Here is a 16,396-nt window from a genome sequence, read left to right on the forward strand (position 1 = left end):
GCTAACAGGGGAGCCAAGCAGTCTTTCAGACCCAATGGAAGCAGCAGTTGAGTCTCTTTAAGTAACAGAGAGCTACAAATGAGGAGGGACTGCCCAAGCCACAGGGCAGGTCAGAGGCGGGGGTTACCTGGCTGCCAAGGCAGGGGGCTAGGAGATTAGTTTGCAGTCTGTGTGTTGGAGGAGAAAACTGAGCAAAGCACTTGTGGGCATGAACATTAGGAGGAAGCAGAGAGACACTGATTATTGGGCACAGAGCCCACTGGAGGGGCAGATGTGTGGATTTGGGAGCGAGGAAAGCTGCTGCTGGCTGTTTCACCTGTGCTCAGGGAAACAAGACTTTGTGGACACTCTTTGTAAACAAACAAGGTTGCACTGAGAACAGACGTGATTCATAGCATCGATTTCTCCTCATAATGAGCTCTGCAAGGCTAACGCTCAGGTCAAAGAGGCAACATTATTCCTGTTACAGACGCACCTAAGAACTGCCCATGAGATCAGGGCCACACTGCGCTAGGGGCTGCACAGTCATGTAACAGAGAAGACAAGGCTTGCCCAGAGAGCTCACAATCTAGGATCTGTGACCCAAGAGCTAGTAGCTATGTTGGCTCTGATTCACCGCCGTGTTGCTCCTGGTTTGCACAAGAAGAACTTTGTCAACGTGGTGTAAAGCAGGAGTAATGCAGTGGTGAAGTAGGCTTGCAGAGGTGGGATAATCAGTGCGGGAGATGAGGGGATTGTCTATACATGGTAGCTATTTTGCACTAGCTAATTCCGGTCAATTTCCCCATGGACACTCATTCTAGAATAAGAGTACCTTTTTCTGCTTGTCTACACGGGGACAATCGGGAAAGTTAATCCAAATTAACTTCTAATGTGAATTAGTTAAAATGCATTAAGCCCCGTGTGGATGCTCTTAATCTGAATTAACGTAAGGCCACGTCTACACTATGGGGACAATAGTAGTGTATTTTTTCACATCTCGCGCCATAGCTGTTGACCGAAATTTGAAGTATAGACCAGGCCTGACTCTAATTTCACTTTGGAAGTGAGTTCAGTGAATCCAAATCAAAGCCACTTTTATTCTGAATCAGAGCATCCACACGGGGGTTTAATGCGCTTTAACCAAGGGCCTGTCAGTACAAACAGGCAGCTTGCAGTGTAAATCTACCCCACACTAGCCTGCCGTGCACTAACTCCCCATGTGGCCCCTGCTGTCTCGCTCCACAAATTCCCCAGTGCGCTGTGATCTTCTCCCACTCCCCTTCAAAGCCGGCTAGACTGAGAGAGAGACACTGAGGCATTGAGAGAGAGGCTGGGCAGAGCCCTGCAGGGAACAATCATGCTCTGGGTTTGGGGGGGGTGGACTGGGAGAGCCGGCCGCACATTCCAATCTAGGGCGTCTGCCAGGATATCTCTGCCTCTCCCATCAAAGCCTGTTAGAATGTTCCAAGGTGGGTTCTTACCTTTGGGTATGAAGCGAGGTATGGAGTACAACATCCAGAAAGCTGCATCGACTGCGAGCAAACAGACATGGGAATGACGAGTTATAGCGGTGTCTGTTTATTACGTGAACTCACCTTGTTAAATCTTTGTACGTACATGGCCCCCGTTACCACAGAATCAGAATCTTTCCTGCGTTTAGCTCAGGGGTGGGCAAACTTTTTGGTCCGAGGGCCACATCGGGGTTGCGAAACTGTATGGAGGGCCGGGTAGGGAAGGCTGTGCCTCCCCAAACAGCCTGGCCCCCACCCCCTCCCACTTTCCACCCCCTGACTGCCCCCCTCAGAACCCCTGACCCATCCAACCCCCCCTGCTCCCTGTCCCCTGACCACCCCCTACTGGGACCCCACGCCCCGACCGCCCCCCCCGGGACCCCACCCCCATCCAACCCCCCCGCTCCCCGTCTCCTGACCGCCCCCTCCCAGGACCCCCTGCCCCTAACCGCCCCCCCGGGGCCCCACCCCCATCCAACCGCCCCATGTTCCCTGTCCCCTGACTGTCCCCCAGGAGTCCCTGCCCCTTATCCAACCCCCCCGCTCCCCGCACCTTTACCATGCCGCTCATAGCGGCAGGACTGGCAGCCACGCCGCTGCGCTGCCCAGAGCACTGCCCGCACGGCAAGCTGAGGCTGCGGGGGAGGGGGAACAGCAGGGGAGGGGCTGGGAGCTAGCCTCCCCGGCTGGGAGCTCAGGGGCCGGGCAGGACAGTCCCGTGGGCCGGATGTGGCCCGCGGGCCGTAGTTTGCCCACCTCTGGTTTAGCTCCACAACACCCTGGGAGGTAGGGCAGTACTATTATGTCCATTGCGCAGATGGGGAAACTGAGTCACGGAGCAGCTAAGTGACTCGCCCAAGATCACATGGGGAAGTGTGCCTCCACATTTATACTGCTATTTTTAGCCATGCTAGCATGGGTTAAGCTAGCGCAGGTATGTCTACCCAAGCGGCAGTCGCACCCCGGATGGCAGTGTAGACACACTCTTAGTCCTGACCTAGAAAGATGACTTCTAGTGGGCAGTTCAGTCCCTGTCACCATTCCGTCCTTGGCCTCTCTGCTGCGGCTGGGGCAGTTTGCAGCGATAGGAACAGTTACTCACCAGGGGCTGGACTGGCTGGTAGCCAGTAATCATTTTCATTTGCTACTGACCTGGGTTGGACTTGAACCAATCATCTAGGCGGGAAAAGGCAGCCCCAGAGCCATTCAGTTCTCCTCCATGGTCCAATTATTAGATCATCACTCTCACACCCGAGATAAACCAACACCTTCTGCGAGCTAACTCCTTCCCGAGGCCCGTCCCTGCTGAGCATTGGGGCTAGCAGGATCTGACAACACATTCTGCCCCCACTGCCCCCCCCCCAACACAGCCCACTTAGGGACCCAGTTCGCAGCATGTGAACCTCAGCGTCGCTCCAAGGACTTCGATGGAAGGATGCTGATTCACAGCAGCTGGCTTTACGCTTGTATTGGTCCAGAACGACAGCCCGACCTTGATCGTAGGCCATGAGGTAGTAATCGGACTCGCTGTTCTTTTTCTTCCCTTCCACCAGCAGCACAATCACCTCCTCTTCCGTGATGTAGACAGCCCAGAGGATCGTGCAAGAAACTGAAAGTGGTGAGAGAGAAAGAGAGAGGCAGCAAAATCTTTCCAAACGGCTTTTTCTAAACATCTCTGTGGCGATGATTTTGAATAAGCAACAGTCTCCTCGTATAACATGTCACTGCTATATTGTACCAGTGTTCCAGATGAGGAGCCAGTGTTCCAGAATTGTATCAGTGTTCCATTGTACCAGTGTTCCAGAATTGGAGCCAGAGTTCCACATGAGGTCATCTGGAACACTGGCTCCAATTCTGGTCCCCCATGCTCAAGAAAGATGGATTCAAATGGGAACCGGTGCAGAAGAAGAGGATGATCAGGGGACTGGAGAGCCGATCTCTTGAGGAGAGAGAGAGAGCTTGTTTCGCCTGGCAAACGGCAGGTTGAGGCTATGTCTACACTTAAAATGGGAGGGGTTCTCCAGTCACTGTAGTCAATTCACCTCCCCCAGAGGTGGTAGCTAGGAAGAATTCTTCCCTTGAGCTAGCACTGTCTACACTGGGGGAGAGGTCGCCTGGACTAGGTCTCTTGGGGGTGTGGGTTTTTCACACATAGCCATTCAGTATAGAATTGGATTGCTTCCCATAGTGGTGGCATCGGAAATGGAGGGGGAGAACATATTCCAGGAGGCTGGAGATGAGAAGAAGGTGTCTAGCCCTCCGAGGAGGGGACAGCCTCCAGACAGGAGCAGTGAGGGGCAAAGAACCTAACTGGCTGGAGGATGGAGCTTGATTGGTGTCTGACTGGGGTGACATGGCAGGAGGCCCCTTGCAGTCCTGTGCACTTCTGATTCAGGGAGGCGGCAGCAGCTGATAAGCCGGCTCACATTTTGTAGTTTAAATAATTTTTTACTCCTGCAGCTGGGAGCTGGGGCCTTCGTTCATGGATTTGTTTGGGGATTCACGGCCGAGCCTTTTCTCTGTAACAGACTCCCCCTCCCACAATGAATCCCAACACAACGGGAGCCCCAGACCTTAACAGCCAGGCTCTCTACCCCAAGGTCGAACAGCCAGTCAATGGCAGGGCTGAGAATGGACACAGGAGTCCTGACGGCCTTCCAGCTCCGCCTGCTCCAACCACTAGACCCCACTCCCTTTCCAGAGTTGGGAACAGAACCCAGGTGTCCTGACTTCCAGCCCCCCTGCTCCAACCACTAGGCCCCACTCCCTTTCCAGAGTTGGGAACAGAACCCAGGTGTCCTGACTTCCAGCCCCCCCGCTCCAACCACTAGGCCCCACTTCCTTTCCAGAGTTGGGAACAGAACCCAGGTGTCCTGATGTCCAGCCCCCTGCTCCAACCACTAGGCCCCACTCTCTTTCCAGAGTTGGGAACAGAACCCAGGTGTCCTGACTTCCAGCCCCCCCGCTCCAACCACTAGGCCCCACTCCCTTTCCAGAGTTGGGAACAGAACCCAGGTGTCCTGACTTCCAGCCCCCCCTCTCCAACCACTAGGCCCCACTCCCTTTCCAGAGTTGGGAACAGAACCCAGGTGTCCTGATGTCCAGCCCCCTGCTCCAACCACTAGGCCCCACTCTCTTTCCAGAGTTGGGAACAGAACCCAGGTGTCCTGACTTCCAGCCCCCCCGCTCCAACCACTAGGCCCCACTCTCTTTCCAGAGTTGGGAACAGAACCCAGGTGTCCTGACTTCCAGCCCCCCCGCTCCAACCACTAGGCCCCACTCTCTTTCCAGAGTTGGGAACAGAACCCAGGTGTCCTGACTTCCAGCCCCCCCGCTCCAACCACTAGGCCCCACTCTCTTTCCAGAGTTGGGAACAGAACCCAGGTGTCCTGATGTCCAGCCCCCTGCTCCAACCACTAGGCCCCACTCTCTTTCCAGAGTTGGGAACAGAACCCAGGTGTCCTGATGTCCAGCCCCCTGCTCCAACCACTAGGCCCCACTCTCTTTCCAGAGTTGGGAACAGAACCCAGGTGTCCTGACTTCCAGCCCCCCCGCTCCAACCACTAGACCCAAATGTTATAATTTTGTGAGGCTCCTGCATAGCACCATGTAAACGTTGGGCCAGAACCTCAGCCGGTGTAACTCAGAACAGTGCTAAGCCTATGCCTATTTCAATGGCACTATAGCCAATTTATATCAGATGAGGATCTGGCCCCACTGAGTCCAGTGGGGCGACTCCCATTAATACCAGCTGGGGATCTGTTAAGTAGGGACCCTGAGGAACACAAGGACCCAAAAGGCACGTACTCTTCAAATGTTCGCACACTGTCTTCCTCCCCCTGGCGTGTGATTCGGGAAACTGAACGACTCCATCTGGAGGGGAGAAAAGAGCTGCAGGGTTTCAGCCAGTCGGGCCAGTGGCCCCCAACACATGTGTGCAGCAGTGGCGTAGCCAGCCTGGGATATTTGGGTGGGCCCTGACTTTGGGTGGATGAGCAATTACAGGGGGCTGGGAGGGCAGGAGGAATGGGGGGCCCACCTCCCCGCACCCCCTGCAGCCGGCTTTGGATGCCCCGCTCCGCCAACCTGCCTGGCATTCTAGCCAGGGTGCGGAGTCTTGCCCCGCTCCACCCACCCAGCCCCGGCAGGAGCGCCAGGCAGGTGGAGCAAGCCCCGTGCCCCGACCCTGCTCCCCGGTTGGAGCGCCGGGCAGATAGACGGAGTGGGGTAAGTGCTTGGGCCAGAGCAGAGCCGGGGCTGGGGGGTGGGCCTGGATACTAAGTGGGCGGGCCACGGCCCACCCAGACCCACCTGTGGCTACGCCCTTAGCGTGCAGTTGGCTTGTACCTATCAATTACTCAGCACTTTAGCGGTCTCCTGGTTCAGGCAGGGACTCAGGAGATCTGACCCTGGGCTAGTCACTGCATCTACCAGGGCCTCAGTTCCCCACCTATAACGTGGGGATAATAGTCCCTTCCATGTCTGCCTTGTCTCTCAGTGTGTGTCTGGGCAGCACCCGGCACAAAGGACCCCTGATCTCGGTTGTGGTCTGTGAGCCCCCAGCACGACGGGGGCCCGGATCTCCGATGTGGTCTGTGCAGCACCTGGCCCAATGAGGGGCCTGATACACACAATAGTAATAACAGAGGTGGCCCTTCAGGCAATGCAAGTTGCAAAACTTTAACAGCTGCCAATTATTTGTATGCAGGACGGGCTCCTCTCCCCCGGCTATCAGTCCACTCCCTTCACCAGCTGCTGCCCGTGCAAAGAGGACGGAGCAATAAACACTCCTAAGGGGCGGCTGTCAGTTCGTGGGACACAGAGTCAGGTCCTCAGCTGGTGTGAACCAGCACCACTCCCGGGGCGAATGATCTGGCCCGCACGTCATACCGCGAATGGTGCCAAGGAAGAATTCCCCTTCTTGCACGCCCGCTCCAAGAGCAATCACGTACTCGGAGCCGTTGTGGGGGAAGTGCACAGGGTTTAACCGTGACACGCAGATGTTGTTCAGCACACGGGTCCAGAGGCCTAGAGAGAAGAGAGAGACTCTGTCTTAGGTCATATGGCCCCATCACCCAGTCCTTGATGCACTGAGCCTCAAGGTACCCCTGCGCTATCATTCCTGTGTTGCAGACGGGGAACTAAGGTCCCGAGAAGCTAAGTGACACCCAAGGTAACAGAAGAACCCTGTGACAGAGCAGGGAATGAAACTTTCCCACCTCCCAGGCTGGTTCCCTAATCACTAGACCTCCTTCTCTGGGTGGGGAAGCTGATGGGTCTTGGCCGTCTCCGGCGTCTCTTACTGGATCCCGGCACACGAAGAGAAAGGACCGAATAGTTCCCAGTGAAGTAATAGACCAGCTGGTTCTGGCGGAGGATGAGCACGCTTTCTGTAGCAATGGCATCGACAATGGAGGAGGAGAATACGTTCAGGGGGCAGTTCAGGGACCCGATCCAGCAGCTGTCGATCCCCACCTGAAACACAGAGAGGACAAATGAGGGGCAGCGGGCCCGATCCTGATCTCAGCTAGGAGCCGATCCTGCTCCCATTTCAGTTAGCGGTAAAGCTCCCAGGGCCTGCTCCTCCGTCTCCCCAAGCCTTGTCATGGACAGCAGTGCCAAGCGGGCATTCCCAGGTCCGAAAGGCAGCGTTTCACGCTCACTTTGCACTGCTGTAAATAAATTCACAAGGCACAGACTCTCCCTGGGGACCCCGCCTGGGTCTGGCCCACGATTCTTGGGCTGACCAGACTTCTCTAGCTGTCCCACTGGCTAGGTCTTGTTTAACTGCCCCTCTCTCTACCCAGCTCTGTAATCTTTTGAGGGAGGAGATCACGCACCATTTTTCTGACTGTTCCCTTCGGCTAACTTGGTTTTTGCCGCTGTAAATCCCTTGTTGCAAAACACTCCTGTTGCATTCAGTCCAGATTCCTATTCAGGGACTTTCACCCCTGCAGCCAGCAACCCAGGGCAGCCAAGGAAGGAGCCACAGTGCAGGGAGACCCAAGACACCAGGGATTTCATTAGTGCAGGACTGGGCCCAGAGGAGGCCAGATCCGAGTCTGGGATCTGGCCCAGCTTCTCCACTAAACAACCTGAGGCCAAATTCTCTGCTGGAGTAAACTGCTGCGGTCCCTAGAGCGCTGCTGATTGACACCAGCTAAGGATCTGGCCCCTGACAATGCAATGATCGTGTTTCCCTGGAAGGGATCATTGTAGAAAGAAGGCCAGATTTCGACCTCATGGCAACTGCACGCCAGAGTAACGTTACTGACTTCAGGGGCGTATCTCCTGATTTGCGCCGAAGGGAATGAGAGCGGAACCAGAGCTGGTAGCGAATATCGATTGAAGGGTGTAATATGCTTCCGGATGAAAGGGGCAAAATAAATATATGTTACATTGCTGTTGTTAAATCAAAAGTAAGGGACCAGAGGCTAGGTTGCCGTTTTACTAGCTGCTGCTGCTTCACCACACACCTCTCATTACTATACCACATTCCTCGCTGGACCTGGGAATAGAACCCAGGAGTCCTGACTCCTGCTCTCTACTAGAGGGAACTCCCTTCCAGGAGCAGCAATGGAACCCAGGAGTCCTGACTCCCTGTCCCTTGCTTCTATCTCCCCTTCCCTCTCTTGTAAACTGAGCCGCCCTGATGTGAAATCAGCGCATGCACACAGACACGTGACACCACAGCAGCATTATCATCCTAGGAACCACTGTTCAGACAAGGGCTCCGATTCGGCTCTCTGTGCCTGCCACCGCTGTAAAGCTGCCATGACGTCCCTCCTCCTTCAAGGGGAACGGGATCGAGCCCTAACTGGAAGAGAGGTGCCATTGCAGCTGCCTTCTGAAGCGACCCAACCCCCCCGTTCCCGGCTCTCTTTACCTCCACTGCAGTGAAATCCGCAAACTCCGAGTCTGAAACCAGGATGATTTTGTAAGCCTTGAATCCCCCGAGGATCAGCACGGGGGCTTGATTGAAGGTGGACCAAATGGGACGGGAGGGGCTGTAAAGTGACATCATCTCCACCAGTGATGTAACCTAGAACGGCAGTTCCAAACTCTCTACCACGGTCACCCACCAACTGCATTTGGGCTAGTTTTGCAACCCACACAGGGTCCAAATTTGTGGGGGGAGGCCCCCACAATCATACGCCAGCATCCTTCTTCTCCTTCGCTGCCACCTCCGCCTCCTCCTCGCCCCGATGAAGGGGCACCAACCACCCTCCGCAGCACCGTCTGCCCCGACACCGCAACTCCAGCCGCTCCTTCAACATGCCCAGGCCAAACCTGCGTGGGGCCGTGGCCCAAGTGGCAACGCCCACGGGGGAGCTGAGCCCAGCCCCGTGGGACAGGAACCACTGCTGCGGGGTGAATACAGGGTGGGCTTGCTGTGACAAAGTGGGAATTTTCTGTAATATTTGTATGAAGCCGACGGGTGCCTCAGTTTCCCTCGTATTTCACATGGCTGTGCAGTCAGGGGGAAAAGGACTGTTTGCTCTCAGGGCAGGCTCAGAGACATAGAATCATAGAATAGAATCATAGAAGATCAGGGTTGGAAGAGACCTCAGGAGGTATCTAGTCCAACCCCCTGCTCAAAGCAGGACCAACCCCAACTAGGTATGAATGCAGCCTGGCTGTCCGAGCATGAATGGGTCATTAACAAAAGGACAGGCTTGGCTAACCCCATATCAATGGAAAATCTTCTCAGGCAAATCCAATCACAGGACATTGATGCCTGCAACCCCCAGCACAGAGGGAGATGGATTTTCCCATCTCTCAGCAGGGCAGCGAGGCAATATCCCCCAGCGGGAGAACAAAGGACTGGAGAGGCGGGAGGATAAGTGCGGCTGCTGGAAGGAGTCAGGGCTTTCCCCGGGGAATTGATAGAGAGAGAACAGCGCTTGAACATGGGGTCAGTTCTCTGGCTGCCCTAAGGACTTCCTGGGCTGTTCGGACCTAGCCGTTTGAGTGTCACTGCAAATGCTGGGTGAAGTGCGTTCATCTCTGCAGAGTGGGCGACTCTCTACCAGGCGGTTTTCTCAGCTGGACTTGCTGGGCAGAGCGCACGGGATGAAGTAGGGGGACCGGCGCCCCCAAGGTTCGGTCAAGGAGGCAGGGAAGCCGTGTGGCTTCCCCTGTGGAGTGGGACCCCGTGGGGGTCTGGCACGCCGAAGGGGTTCCTCCTAGAGACTGTTGCGAAGCTGGGGGCCTAGCACTGATCCGGTGGATCCCTGACACTTGCTCTCCAACCTCCCGCACATACCCTGGGGTCACCTTTCACACCGGGCCCTCTACCCATCTAGAACCTTCCCGCGACCCACCCGTGGGTCAGGACCCACCGTTCAGGAAACACTGACCCAGAAGGTGCTAATGGCAGCAGAGGAGAAAAGGCCAGGGGGCAAGTCTTCTTGTTTCTCACCTTGGCACTCAGGTCATGTCTACACTACTGCTTAGGGCACTCAGGGGTGTGAAAAAAACACCCCCCGAGAGTCTCCGGCTGACATAGCTCCCGCCGCTCGTGGGGGTGGGTTTATGATGTCCACGGGAGAGCTCTCTCCTGTCGGGATTGAGCGGCTACATGAGCGGTCTGACGGCGGCTCGGCTCCAGCGGTACAGCTGCGCCGCTGTAAGGTCGCTAGTGTGGACGTGGCGTAATGGTGCGTCTACACCGCAGTTGGGGTGTGTGACCGTAGCTCGCGCAGCACACCCTGGCTAGCTTTAATCTAGCTAGCACAGGGACCAATAGCAGGGAAGCTGTGGCAGGATGAGCATCAGCACCGACTAGCCGCCTGAGTAAACACCCAGACTTCCGACCAGACTTGGTAGAGAAGCAACGGTGCCTAGTGGTTAGAGCCCTAAACTGGCACTTAACAGACCTAGAGTCTATTCCTGGCTCTGCTCTTGGCCGGCTGGGTGACTTTGGGCAAGTCACGTTCCCTCTTCTGTGCCTCAGTTTCCCATCTCTAAAATGGGGATAAAGCAGTTTGAGACCTACAGATAAAAAGCACCATAAAAGAGTTTGGCATTGTTATTCTAACTCATGTTAAAACTACTCTGTCTTCTCTAGGGTTTTACCTCGTATTCGGTAACACGAGTTAAGAACACCGCTTTTTTTGTAGCAAAGACAAACCCTTTACCACAATTTACCTTCTCTCCTAGGGAAGACTGTAAACCGGTCTCAGTTTCCTTCATGTAGCCGTTAATATTCATAAAAAATCTGTAAACAGCGAAGAAAAACTGATTTATAAAAAATATCTTTGCCCGGATTCATTTAAAAAATTGTTGTACGGGCCAGGGGCGTTTCCCACAATGCTTCTGTGCTTGAATGGAGTCATATCTTGAGGTGCAGGGCTAGCCCACATCCGGGAAGATCCCAACTGCTTCCCATGGACCACCTGTCTTAATATCACCAGCTGTTTGGAGATTTCCACAGGCCAAACATTTGCTCCTGAGAACCACCGCAGCAAGGCTAAAAGCTGACCCTCCCCTGGCCAGCTGCCGTATTAGGGGTCTGAGCTGTATTCTCTCTCTAAACTCAGGGCACCACGTATTCCTCAAAGGGCCCAGTCCAGGGAGGTTCTGAGTACCCCCTCACAGGAACTGTGTACCACCAACCGTCTTTAAAGTCAAGTGTGGTATAAATGTCCAGGATAGATAAGTATAAATGTCTAGGGAGCATGGACGGATGGATAGACAGACAGACAGACAGAAAGCCATGTATGGGGATAGATAGATAGATAGATAGAATAATTTTATCATCTATCTATCCCCTTATATAGCTAGATCCATCTAGCCCCATACATTATCTATCTATCTATCTATCTATCTATCTATCTATCTATCTATCTATCTATCTATCTATCTATCTATCCCCATACACCCCCTTTATCTATATATCTATCTATCCTAGGACCAACACGGCTCACACACCACTGCAGATATCTATCTAACTGTCACACAGATGCCCGGGGGGTGTGTGTGTGGATGGACGGATGGATCTCCTCAGGTCTGTATTCCAGCTGTACAGCACTACACACACTGGTGACATGCCGTAAATGATTACATCAGAGTCATCCCAGAGGGTCGAAGGGCAGAAGCCCAATTTTCCCTCTCTGCAGGTCCCCTTTAGGGAGGAGGGCAGCTGCCATCTCCCTCCATTTTGGGCAGCTCTCTGACTCCTTGCAGGTTACTGAGGCAGACCTGGGGATCCTGGGCCGTCCCTGGGCAGCGCCAGCCCTCCTCACCTCTTGCTGTCCACCTCAAAGCCCAGGCCATTGCTCTCCACCAGGACCTCCATCACCACGCTCCTCTTCTTCATTGGCATGGGCGTGTACCAACACATCCGGCAAACCTCTTCGCTGGCACAAGGCCCTGTCGATGCCCAAGAGACAAAGAGATACCCCCACGGGGCTTGGACACCCTCACATGAGTTCTCAGTCATTCCACTCCTGCGCTTGGGACAGGGACGGGGCAAAGGTGGCTTTAAACCCTTTGGGCTACCCATATTCTGGGGCTGCGCAAGGCCTGGTCCAGCCGCTGGTGTAAGTTAGAGCAGCCTTGGGGCTGCTGTGACTTATGCTCTGCTTCTGATGGCAGCAGAGAACAGCCATAGCGCAGTGCACTCTGGCCATTCCCTGGATCCGAGAGGGAGGGAGGGCAGAAAGGCTTGATCTGCCCCCTACGCCCAGGTAGGACAGGCCAGTATAGGTCCCTTACACTAGCTGCAGAATTCCTTCTCCATGGGGTTATTTCTGCCCACTCAGAGCCCCTTTCATGTTGCCAGAGCTCCCCACAGCAGGGCCTTGCCATAAACGAGAATCTGACCACAGCCATGGGTGGAGGCAGACATCTCTCCGTCTTTCCCTCTGCAATTTCTCTCTGTCCTCCCCTCTGCCTCCCCAGCCATCTGTCTTGCTCTCAAGGCTGCAGCAGCTCCTCACTTCCTCCAACAAACAGGGAAGAAGCCAGGGACCAAAGGAAAGCGCCTAACGCCTTTCTCTCTAGGTGGATTCCCAGAGCAAGGTTACGGGCTCGGCTCTGGGGCCTGGCACAAAACCTGATGAGCCATTTAAGTCCCATTTAAACCCTCAAAAGGAAACTTAAACGGTGCCTGAACCTTGGCCTATCTCTCAGCACCCAGGGGCGGGAGGGGCAAGGTAATTTCACCCCCTAGAGCAAAGTAACTCAGGTAACAAGAGAGTAGAGCCCCAGGCCTGCCAGGCTGTAATACCAGCAATCACCTGCAGAGGGAACCCCTGTTATTTGCACTGAAATGGAACAGAAGCAGAATACCCTGGAGCCGGTAAGGGGCGCCTTTCATCTCAATCTGCAGCTGCTCGGGTTTCTGATGCTCTGTATTGACCGGCGCTTCAAACGTTATGGTCACAATGGGCCTCAGCCCGGTCAGGTGAGCATTGCGAATGACCTTCGCCGCGTCCTGGAGGGAAGGAAGAGAGGAAAGAGAGGAGCTACCGTGCTGAGGGGCTGAGCTCCCCGCCCGAGCACTGAGCCAGCGCAGCTTTCGTCGGCTTGGAGGATCACATGCAATCGCTGCTTGAAGCCCTCTGGTGCAGTTCTTGGGGGGCGCTAGCCTGGGATGCTGGAGCCATGGGGTCAATTCCCTGCTCTGCCACTGCCTTGCTATGTGGCACTGGGCAAGTTGCTGCTCTGTGCCTCAGTTTCCCCACATATGAGATGAGGATAGAGACACTTACCCTTGTTGGTAACATGCCCTGAGACTGATGGAGGCAGCATATTATATGAGGGGAGGAAGGAGGGCCAAGTGGTATGGGCAAAGGACTTACCTAGGACTTGGGAGACATGAGTTCTGGTCCTGGCTCTGCCACAGACTCCTTATGTGACCTTGGGCAAGTCCCTTAGCCGCTCTGTGCCTCAATTCCCCCATCTGTACAATGGGGAAAACAGCCCTTCCCCACCTCATAGAGGTGTTGTGGGGATGAACACATTAAAGATTATGAGATGCTCAGATACTACAGTGATGGGCACCATGTAAGTACCTGAGGCCAGGCCATGCGGGTGGGAAGAGGGGTGATCCCTGACTGACAGAGTTGGGCCAGCAGAAGTCCCTAGCGTAGACACGGCTCTGCCACCAAAACCATGCCCTTCCCACTACAGCCTGTTTCCCTCGCCGGCGGTGGTGGGTTTACTGTAACAAAACACAGCTCTGCCAGTATAACTGCCTCCACACTACAAGTGCCTTGTTGGTGTTGTGGACCTGTATTCCCATACTGTGCTGCAGGAGTAGGCAACCTATGGCACGCGTGCCAAAGGCGACACGTGCGCTGATTTTCAGTGGTACTCACACTGCCCGGGTCCTGGCCACCGGTCCGGGGGGAGCTGCATTTTAATTTAATTTTAAATGAAGCTTCTTAAACATTTTAAAAATCTTATTGACTTTACATACAACAATAGTTTAGTTCTATAGTATAGACTTATAGAAAGAGCCCTTCTAAAAACGTTAAAATGTATGACTGGCACGCGAAGCCTTAAATTAGAGTGAATAAATGAAGACTCGGCACAGCACTTCTGAAAGGCTGCCGACCTCTGCTGTGGTGCAAAGCACTTCTAGCATAGACTAGGCCTGAGACCGATACCTCCAAAGAACACCAGGTGGGGCTGTTTTTTCAGTCATTTCCGGATTCATGGTGTTTTGCGGCCATAGCAAATTCCCAGCAGCCGCAGTTGTGACAGTTAAAATGTTAGACTAGTGAGAGTCCAGTCCCATGGTTATCTGGAAGTGTCATGTAAATAAAATAACAAATCTTTCCAGTGTAAAGAAGAACATGTACTATGAATTATACCACAAACGTTACACGGTTATTACTAATTATACCAATTTTTAAAAACGGCAGTGGCATGTGAAGACCCTGGTGGCAGCACACTCCAATTGCAACGCGATCTCTTTACTGTACCTGAGTGATGCAGGTTAGACTGATTTTCAAGTAGTACGGGAAGCCCAGGTAGTGCTGTCAAAAAGGAGAAGCAGACGGTTCAGAAAAAAGCTTTGAAACTTTGGGTCGACAGGTGCTAACCAGGACTTTTCCTCTAGTTCAAAGACAAATCGCAGGGCTGTTTAACGGTCGAGGTGAAATTGGCTGTTGGTTCTCTGTCCACTTCCCAGCGTCCACACCACGCTGCCCAAGTCATCAGAAGAGCTGGGAACAGACCCTGCAAATCCTGACTCCCATTCCCCTGCCATGGACCACTCTCCTTCCCAGAGCTGCGAATACATCCTACTCCCCTGTTCCAACCAGCATACCACACTCTTCTCCAGTGGATCAGCTTCCACCATTCCAGTGGCAGAACAGGAAACAAAACCCAGGAGTCCCCTGCTCTAAAAACAGGCTTGGCAGAATTCGATTTTGATTTTTTTTATAATTTCGATGGATAATATCAATGTGGATTTTTAAGCATTTTAAAATTTTTATTGATTTAAATTTTCACAGCTGCGGGAAATTTCGGGAGGTCAGCCAATGGGGCGGGTCAGACAATAATTACTTAATGACAGTAGATGTTGAGATTCAAAACATTAAAGCTTTCTAGCTGTTAAAACACGAACTGTCAACATCACATGTCAAAATATGCAAAGTGCGTAGCCTTACCCCAAACTCTAATCCGTTCTCAAGCAGCTTTTTTCTTACTCTGCTGATCTGTAAATTTCGATGGTTATCAATGGCTGTTTTTGTCAGTTTATATGTGTATGATATTTACATGTGCTGACATTTACCATCGGAAATCTAATCCTTCCAAGCCTATCTAAAAACGACCCCGACCACACTGATCCTGCAGCTATTGTTAAGCATGAAGACTATTGGGGAAGCTTCTTCATGCTGCCACCGAAAAAATAAACTTTCAAAATCAATGACTTTTCGGGGGCTGTCACGGTTTTACACCAGTGTAACTCCATTGACTTGGGTGGAGTTACTCCTGATTTACGCCAAGGTAAGCGTAAAAAGAATCAGGCTCCAGCTTTGTTCAAGAGTCGAGTAGGTAAAATTTACTAGTGGGAAGGTTTAAACCATCTCAACCTTACATAGGCAAATTTGCCTGTACAAAAAAGGAGTATTGAGCCCAATGGATCAGAGCTGATGTGAGAGCAGAATCAAGCCCTGTTCTATACCCCTCATCCCCCCGCCAAGCCTTCTGAAAAAGTCACACTCACCGAATTTTTATCATTCAGGTCTATGGCCGAGTCTGTCAGATTCTGGAGCACAGACGCTATGCTAGTGACTGGGCGCTGCCTAAAAAACACAGCTTGGTCCCCACCTAGATTGTCAAAATCGTTGAGCACAACTTTCCACTCGCAGTCCTTCAACAGCAGGCAAACCTGCATATGCAGCAGCACCAGCAGGGCAAAAGGATGCTGCATATTCTGCATCTCTTGGTTTCTACACAGGGACCCTGAAGAATAAATGAAACATTGAAGCTTTCTATCCACTTCATTAAGAATAATCATATTTAACCCTGATATAGTAAAACACTTGACTGATCTACCTATGAAACTGATATAAATACAGGGATTACTTCATACAGCACCGAAATGCAACCACCTCTGGAGTGGGACATGGCAGCTCTTCTAGAAGGGAGCACTTTATCTACTAGTAAAAGGCATGAAAGGCAGTAGCTGTTTACATGGTTGCTCTCCCAGCAATGAAATGTAGCCAGCTCTGGGATGGAGCATAGCAGCTGATTTTACCAGCACACAGCAGTAATACACAGCAGTTTGGGATGGGAAGTGAAGAAGAATACCACTCTATCCAGCTGAAACTGCAGGAGGATTTTTGGGAGGCAGTGTTTAAATACTGAATTGGAATGCAGTCAGGAAAGAGTTTCAGAGTGAACTGGTCACAGCTTGGAGGAGTCTTTAGGCACTTAACCTA

The 16,396-nt window shown here is 53.0% G+C and overlaps 1 protein-coding gene across 1 annotated transcript in view; it reads right to left on the reverse strand.

The window, feature by feature from the left end:
• CATSPERG (cation channel sperm associated auxiliary subunit gamma) overlaps positions 1-15,885 on the reverse strand; it is a 40,528-nt gene extending 24,643 nt beyond the window's left edge. Inside the window, exons 1-11 of the mRNA XM_065421085.1 lie at positions 15,679-15,885; positions 14,429-14,482; positions 12,789-12,933; positions 11,741-11,867; positions 10,644-10,713; positions 8,380-8,535; positions 6,797-6,968; positions 6,384-6,521; positions 5,301-5,366; positions 2,986-3,102; positions 1,464-1,514 (exon numbers count right to left, since the gene is read on the reverse strand). Coding sequence (XP_065277157.1) covers positions 1,464-1,514; positions 2,986-3,102; positions 5,301-5,366; positions 6,384-6,521; positions 6,797-6,968; positions 8,380-8,535; positions 10,644-10,713; positions 11,741-11,867; positions 12,789-12,933; positions 14,429-14,482; positions 15,679-15,885 — 1,303 coding nt within the window. The remainder of the gene's footprint in view (positions 1-1,463; positions 1,515-2,985; positions 3,103-5,300; positions 5,367-6,383; positions 6,522-6,796; positions 6,969-8,379; positions 8,536-10,643; positions 10,714-11,740; positions 11,868-12,788; positions 12,934-14,428; positions 14,483-15,678) is intronic.
• Positions 15,886-16,396: the final 511 nt, after the last annotated feature.

Source organism: Emys orbicularis, chromosome 21, assembly GCF_028017835.1.
Source record: "Emys orbicularis isolate rEmyOrb1 chromosome 21, rEmyOrb1.hap1, whole genome shotgun sequence".
Lineage (NCBI taxonomy): Eukaryota > Metazoa > Chordata > Testudines > Emydidae > Emys > Emys orbicularis.